Source organism: Enhydra lutris, unplaced genomic scaffold (assembly GCF_002288905.1).
Source record: "Enhydra lutris kenyoni isolate GAN:26980312 unplaced genomic scaffold, ASM228890v2 scaffoldscaffold16, whole genome shotgun sequence".
In the NCBI taxonomy this organism is placed as follows: Eukaryota; Metazoa; Chordata; class Mammalia; order Carnivora; family Mustelidae; genus Enhydra; species Enhydra lutris.
The window spans coordinates 9,465,428-9,473,823 of record NW_019154100.1 but is presented as its reverse complement, the minus strand read 5'-3'; the positions used below and the strand labels follow the sequence as shown (position 1 = coordinate 9,473,823).

Below are 8,396 nucleotides of genomic sequence, written 5' to 3'. Positions count from 1 at the left end.
CGAACATCTGGAATCATCTGCTTAAGGAAGAGGTAGGTCGATTTTTATTCATATCTTAAAAGCACTAGACCAATCTAATATCAATAGATAGACCTGAGCTCTGAATGAAATATACCTAAAACCACAAAGTTTATGGCCTATAAATTGCATTTCACTGAGTCTTTACATATGCCCAGAGCATAATTAAGCAAAGGTGGAAGATTATTATTATTTTTTACATAATAGGGGCAAAGAATCTCATAAATAACTTCTGAAGTATACAAAATGTCTGTCATCAGGTCTCAGTTCAAATACTACCTCCTCAGGGGTCTTCCTTGACACTCTACCCAGAAAATTGCTCTATCGAATCCTTGTTTTCTTTTCCTAACACCATTCTCTCAGATCTTGTTCATTCATCTATTAACTTGTTTATTGTCTAGCTACAGAGTTAAAGCTCTATGAGAACAGAGATCCTATAGGTATTGATCACCACTGTACTTCTAGTAGATGCTAGGCATTATTTGAATATTATTTGAATAATGAGTTGAAAAATTAATTCCAGTGTACATGATAGATCAAAATATACCAAGAAATAGAAAAGCATCTCCCCCGACCCATATACACATACATACACTTACCTGGATGACCTAATTTTTTTAAGGTTATTATTCCAAATCAGAGGTAGAATATTTTGCTGCTTTAAAGACAAATACTATACACTGCTGCAAAAATGACTCCAGCCTATTCAAACTGAATAACTTTGATGAGAAAATAATTTAAATTAGTATTTTTGGTAAAGTAACCCCAAAACTACCCCTTTAGTGTTTCCCACAATTCTTACAACAGTTAAAAATAATCAGATAAAGCAGCTTTAAACATGGTAATTTATTTTATGCGGTTGTTTAAATCCATTGTTTAAAAATGTTCAAAAGGCACTTTAAAAAACATATTTAAAAATACATTTTTTTCTGACTTATTGGTGGATCACTTAAAATAAGCAAGTCACCACACATTTTTAAACCATTCATAATACTATGACCTTACATAATTTCAAAATTCCAAAACACAAATATTCACTGTGTAATATAACACACTGCTTAGCAGTAAGATTAGTTTCCCTCTAATAGATACTTTATATGGATTATTAATTGGTAGGGTCCGCAAAGTTATTTAAACTGAACTGATAAAAACTAGAGGTAAAAGGGTTTGAAACAGAGCACTGTTCACTTCTGAAGCTAGTTTTAGAGTTGATTTCTCTAGGGAGAATTTGTGAAGTTTTTGCTCTAATCTTAGTATTAAAACTTCTATTTCAACTCCAATATATAAACATAAGTCATATTTTTAAATCAATAGAGGTTACATTTAGCATAAAATAAACAACAGGTTGTCCCCCAGACTGCTTAAGAATGTTTCAGTTAGGCCTACAGTAAAGTAGAGAAATGAGGCAAATGAGTTTTTTGGTTTGTTTTTGAGAAAAGGGGGTTGAGGGGATGGAATCCAAATAACTTTAGTTCATTTAGTAATTGTAATATATAGAACTAGTTTAAAACTGTAGACTTTTAACTAGGGCAAGTATCCTGAGAGCCAGCAGGCATTATTCTTAGATTTTTTTCTTTCAATCTCGTAGGGAAATCTAAAGTTAATAGGTATAAAATTATTAGTAAGTGATACAAATTCTAATCACTAATTACAGCCAAATTAACATTGCAAAGGCAGCATTAAAGTAGTTAAGAAATGGAAATTAGTCATAAAGAAAATAGAGGGCAACAAATACAAAGAAGAAATTGTCAAAGACAAAATACTCTAATGAACTGAAAATTTAAATGAGGAACAAAAGGACAGACTTGATCTAATCAATAAAGTGAGGCATTTTTTTCAAGTCTCAATCCAGAAATACTATAGTTTGATAGGCTCAAGGAAGTGAAAAATTAATACTCAAGAAACACTTATGAAAATTATCAGTTAACAAATTTAATGCTCAAATACAACTACCGTATTTCAAAAAATGTTAAAAACTGGCCAGTACTTTATTTTGAATCATCTTACAGTAACAAAAATTCCTCTGAAATTTAAGATAAAACAAATAGTTAAACTCTGGGACAAAAATTTGCTTTGTATCACCTATGAACTTCCCATTTGAAATATAAGTATACTGTTCCTGGGAAACATAAAGATAGCAAAAGCCTTATGGTTTGAGACCACACTAAAATCATTTATCCAAATGACAAAGATGGTAATTTAAAAGATGGTAAGTGATCATCATGAAATCTGCTTATATGTGCTCTACTGAATACTTGGAGAATTTTTTGCTGTACTAGGTCATATAGGACAGTCAACTGATTCTTGAAAGTGATGAAATTTTGATAGCACGAATTAGCAGAAAAACATCTGCATATTATAAAGTAGTATTTTGCTACCCCCATTTAAAGTTTTTTGCTTACAATTGATTTTTTTTTTTACTAACAAGTGAGGACACTCATTTAGTTATGCTTTTAATGAATTATTATGTATTTACTAGTACTTAATAAACTCTTCCTGCTCCAACTGTGAAATTACTAAACTTGGAGAATGACATACATTATTGTGGGCCCTGGTCAATCTGAAGAAGCTAAAGAATTTCGTCAAAAAAATGAATGATCCATGGACCCTTTAAAGTTATCTTTAAAGTCTCTCACATTTAATATAGTATGATCTTGGATGACACAGATTTAAAACATACTTCATCTAAATCTTTGAAAGATACCTTACTTAAGGAGCAATAAATCTTCAGCACATTCCAAGGATTATTGGCATCAGAATCACCCAAGTCTTGGTTCCCAAACTAGAATGAATAGGACTCACTCACCTGGAGGGCTTGTTTAAACACAGCTGCTAGCCTCTCCTCTTGGAGTTTCTGACTCCCCAGAAGGTCTGGGGTGGGGGCCACAGGGAGGTTGCATTTCAAGTTCCCAGATGTGCAAATACTGCTAGTTGGGGACAACGACACATCGAGAACCACTGACCTAGGGAATCTAGTAAGAAAGCACAGTACTGAGCACCATGCTGGAATCAGAATTTCTGGGACCAGAGTCTTGAAATCCGCATTTTAACAAGCTCCCGGGCAAGTATAGAAGAATGACAATTTGAGAGCCACTATGACAACCTGGCTAGTTAATTTGTCTGTTACTGACTGAAGTATCATATCACACATGTTAATAAGTAAAAATGGAAAGCAATAGTGCTAAATGATTAACCTCAAGGCTGACATGGTACAAAGAACACACAGACTTGGAGCATAAATCCTGGCTCTGTTACTTACTTGCTCTATGACAGTGAAAAAATTACTTTAATTCTCTGAGCCTCAGTTTTCTCATCTACAATATAGGAAGAATACCCAATTTGTGAAGATTAACACTAATGTACATAGAATATCTAAAGCACACCATGTGGCATACAGTAGGCATTAGATAAAAATTAGCTATTACTTATTATAAGAAATGTATGAAATATTTCCTTCAATATCTAATTGAATAAAGCAGATATTTTCATTCACTTAGAACAAATATTTACATTCTATAAAACCTTACACTTATTGCTCCGTAATCTGGGCCAGACAAGTATTCTAAAAGTTGTACATATATTCACTCATTTAATCCTCATAAAAATCCTGTGAGGTAGATAGTATTACCATCCCTAACTTAGATGAGAAAATTGAGGCACAGGGAGATTAAGTAAATTGCTCAAGGTTACAAAACTTAGTAAGTGATAGATCAAGAATTTAAACCCAGGCAGCCTGACTCCAGACCCCAGGATTCATCAAAATGTTAATTTCCTATGAGTAAATTTTAAGGTTTTTTAGAAAGTAGCATATATGGACTGCAAATAAATTCATATTCACACCAAGATGAAGAGTTGTTCAAAGAAAAGAATGAATGCCTTGAAATTCTGGCAGGTAACAGTGTCATGAAAACAACAAAAGACAATTTAAGTTAAAAACTGGTGGGACTTTTCAATGTGTGGACAGGACAGGGTAATCCATAATTACCACTAATCGTCACCAAGAACATCCTCTCAATATATACCATTCAAAGAGATCATAATTTTGACATGTTTTGGCACAATAAATATAAACTCTTCAGCTAAGCAGCAGATTCAATGGCATGATAGCCATGTTAAATTTGCATAATGATAAACAAAAAATGTAAATCATTTGTAACATTTAAGATAATCTCATAGAAAGTCTGCAAAATATTATTTTATGATACACTCAGATAATACTACTAAAGACAACAAAGCTTAAAATTTTCTTTCCTTCCAGAAATTCTTTAAATAGGTCACTAAAATCAGAATGAAATATTTACGAACATATTTTTGATGACAGTGTTGAATTGGGTGTTCTGCTCTGTTAGAATTATCTACTGGCAAACCAAAAACCAAACCCACCAACCAATAACCAACCAAACAAAAAACCACCCCAAAATAGTAAGTCAGCATCAAAATTCAGGCTGATTTTCATGAATTAAGTATTTGGTCTTTTAATATCTGGCATAGTTCACTTTGTTTAAGCACTCTGTTTTTCTAATATTTTTAATCAACTCTGGTGAAAATTGTACATTCAAGTTAATTTGCCAGTGCAGCTAATAGCCACCTCAGAGCCTAAAAATGAATGTCTAAACTTTGCTTTAAACAAGTTATGAAAGGCACAAACAAATTCTCATCTCTCAACAGGATGATAACAAAAGGAAACTATAATTATGTAGTTGGAAAGAGTTTTAAATAATCAACTTAAAATGACACTAATTCCTGAGAGTGGCACTGATCTAAGAAAGGCATCCCCAAATAGCATTAAATTTACTATTTATTGGTTACCCACAATTAACAATGGGTAAATTTGGGAACAAAATATTTTAAAATGCATGTTTATAGAATGCTATTAATGCTTTGAGTAAATAAATATTAATAATTAAAACTGTATTCAAGGATAAACATATTTAGAAAAGAGACAACAGGGACTCAGTAAAACATTAATTACTAATTAGAACCGAGTATATAATACAGTCGAGGCCCATATAATTTCAAAATGTGGTTTATTAATGCACTTTAGGACAAGTGCCATTCTTACTTTACTTTGTCTGGAAGAAATACTGCCAATTACAGTCACAGGAAATTTCCATTAGACAAAAACTGCATGTGTGAGTGTGTGTGGAGGGGAAGGGTTTGGTTCATTTATATCATACTACAAATATAAACTCATGTCTTGGGTTTATGAATAACATTAAGCAACACTATTTCCTCCTAAAATTTTCTTTAAGGCAGACCTATTTAGCATCATGTGTGTTATTAATATGTGCAGTGTAGTTTTAGAAAATTTAAGTGTCCTAGTTTCTCAGTGAAAATAATAAATGTGGTCAAGAATAGAAAACAAAAATCTCGTTTCTAGTCCCCACCTGGCCACCATTTTAAAAACACAAGTTTTTCATATATATATATATATATATAATATATATATATTACATATATATATTACTGTATCAAAACACATTTTAACAGACTTCACAGCTCACTTAAAGCTTCAGTTTACAGTCATTCATATGAAAGATTTCTAATATGGAATGTTCACTTAGAAAGAATTCCTCACTGGGATTCCAGTGTTCTGTATCAGAAATGTAGAAGTTCTTCAGTGCAATGCTAAACATTTTACCTCTTCATTTGTGTTTTTCTTTCAAGGGTTCTCATTTTACTTTTGGATCTTCATTTTTGTAATCTCGACTTACTTCTTTTCGTATATTTTCAGGTAAGGCAGGTTGATATCTGTATAAATAACCATATGGACGAAGATGATAAACGAGGTATTCTAACTCATACATAGTTGTAGGATCAACATAGTGAAAAGAAACTGCAAGATCAGAACAGCAACCAGGACCCTAAAAAAGTAGCAGAAACAGGCATCATTAAGAAACAGCACATAGTTAACACACAATATTCACATACTGATGAAGGAAACATTAATTTTAACAGATTCCAAGCACCAAAGTTGGCAAGGTAAAGCAGAGGCACCTATTTATTAGACTTGTGGAAGAAACCAAGAGTTTGTAGAGTTCTTCATGACTTAAACATGAAAACTGCTAAAATATATCTACCTGAAATCATATTCTCTCATAGTCTATAATGTTTTCACCGAAAAAATTCTTGAGACTTCTTCAAATGAAAGGGGCAGCTATACAAAGAATGATGCTCTATTTCCGAGTTTTGCTTTTTTTTTTTTTAAAAGATTTTATTTGACAGAGAGAGACCACAAGTAGAGAGAGAGAGAGAGAGAGAGAGAGAGAGAGGAGGAAGCAGGCTCCCTGCCTAGCAGAGAGCCTGATGTGGGACTCAGTCCCAGGACCCTGAGATCATGACCTGAGCTGAAGGCAGAGGCTTAACCCACTGAGCCACCCAGGCAGCCCTCCGAGTTTTGCTTTTAAACTTCCTATGTTCTCTATCTTTTTGCTTGGCTCAACCTTAGAAAGACAACTTTGAAGCATTCAATGACTACAAAATCCTTGCCCATTATGTGCAACCAAATACTTCATCTGGATATCAACCCAAACAATATAGTATTTACGAGAGGAGTAGTTAGAGTCAAATCTAAGTTTGAATCCAAAGTTTGTCTACTAGGGTCAAATTCTACCTACTAGTGTATGACTTTTGGCAGTTACTTAACCTCTATAAGCTTCAATTTCCCTATCTGCAAAAGATGGTTACTTAAAGGAGATAATGTATATAAAATGCTTGAAACCAGCGTGGCCTATAGTAAATGCTCCATAAATGCCAACATTATTATTGACAAAATAATCACATTTAGGTGGTCCTCAGTAAGTAAGTCAGAGTGAAACATTTGTCCAGAAATATAATTCTCAGATTCCTAACAGAGCTGGTATGAGAATAGGTTTTAAAAAAGACAAAAACAAGATAATTAAAAAAAAAAAAAAAAAAAAACAGAAAAAAAAAAAAAAAGCAAGAACATTAAAAAAGAAGAAGAAGAAACACAAAACTGGCCCCAGAACTAAACAGTTACAAGTTTATTTTGATATTTAGAGAATGTTTCACCCAGGTGACTCCAACAAAACTTCAGATTCTATCTAGTATCTTTGCAAGGACCCAAGAAGAAAGATATTCTGACAAGGTCCCAGAGACAAGGTCCCATTGTAAGCTACTTACTTCCAAACATGAATTATTAAATGTTCATACTGAACATTTAATAATTCATGTTTGGAAGTAAGTAGCTTACAATGCAGTAAAAATTATCAGGGAATTACCCACTGCATCTTCTCTGGCCTTCTCTCTGCACTTTCCTTTGAAACAAACACCAGATATCTGGGGTTTCTGGATAGCTGTGTAGGCACTGGAAAATTATTTGGTGCCTACTTCTTAGCACCGTTGGCAATGTAAGGATAGGAACAAATCTGAAAAGTAAAATGATAAGTCAACTTGTGATCATCAAACCAGCTCCATCCAACAGATACATGTGAGCCCCATGATGCCATTTAAAATCTAGGAGCCACATTTAAAAAGTTAAAAAAAAAAAAGGAATTAATTTGAATATATTTCAAATGAATAAGTCCATATTATTCTTTTCCAATATGCAATCAATATTTTAAAAATTATTAATGAAATCATTCTTTTTATTTGTGGTAAGTTCTTAAAATCAGGAATGAATTTTATACTGACAGCACATCTCAAATTTGGTCTAGCCATATTTCAAGTACTCAATAGTCGTACCTAGCTAATGGCTACTATACTGGGCAGTACATGTTAAACTAAAAGACTAGACCAATAGCTGTGAATTTTAAATTGCTGATCCTCTCTGAAAGCAACTTCATATGACCCTGAAATACTGCAATAATATTTTTAATAAGATTTACTACATTATGTTTCACTCTATGGCATTACTGTTTTTTTACTACATGACATGGATACTGTTATTAAGATTTATAAGCAATAAAAACAGCTATAACTATTAGAAACAAAATAGCTCTTTGCATATAATAATGGCTACTACCTAAACTCAAGAAAGTCAAGTAAAAAATCATCAGATATAGAGAATCCAGGAACAGAGACAGATTTTAAAGATGCTTTTAAGAGGGGCGCCTGGGTGGCTCAGTGGGTTAAGCCTCTGCCTTCAGCTCAGGTCATGATCTCAGGGTCCTGGGATCGAGCCCCACATCAGGCTCTCTGCACAGCAGGGAGCCTGCTTCCCCCTCTCTCTCTGCCTGCTTCTCTGCCTACTTGTGATCTCTCTCTCTCTCTCTGTTGAATAAATCAATAAAATCTTTAAAAAGAAAAAAAAAAGATGCTTTTAAGAAACAACAGCTGGGACGCCTGGGTGGCTCAGTGGTTAAGACCTCTGCCTTTGGCTCAGGTCATGATCCCAGGGTCCTGGGATCGAGCCCATC

The 8,396-nt window shown here is 33.5% G+C and overlaps 1 protein-coding gene across 1 annotated transcript in view; it reads right to left on the bottom strand.

The window, feature by feature from the left end:
* Nucleotides 1-5,445: 5,445 nt before the first annotated feature.
* The window catches only part of LOC111147376 (core 1 synthase, glycoprotein-N-acetylgalactosamine 3-beta-galactosyltransferase 1), a 33,893-nt gene continuing 30,942 nt past the window's right edge, over nucleotides 5,446-8,396 (bottom strand). Inside the window, exon 4 of the mRNA XM_022503381.1 lies at nucleotides 5,446-5,882. Within this exon, the coding sequence (XP_022359089.1) occupies nucleotides 5,691-5,882 (192 nt within the window). The 3' untranslated portion in view covers nucleotides 5,446-5,690. The remainder of the gene's footprint in view (nucleotides 5,883-8,396) is intronic.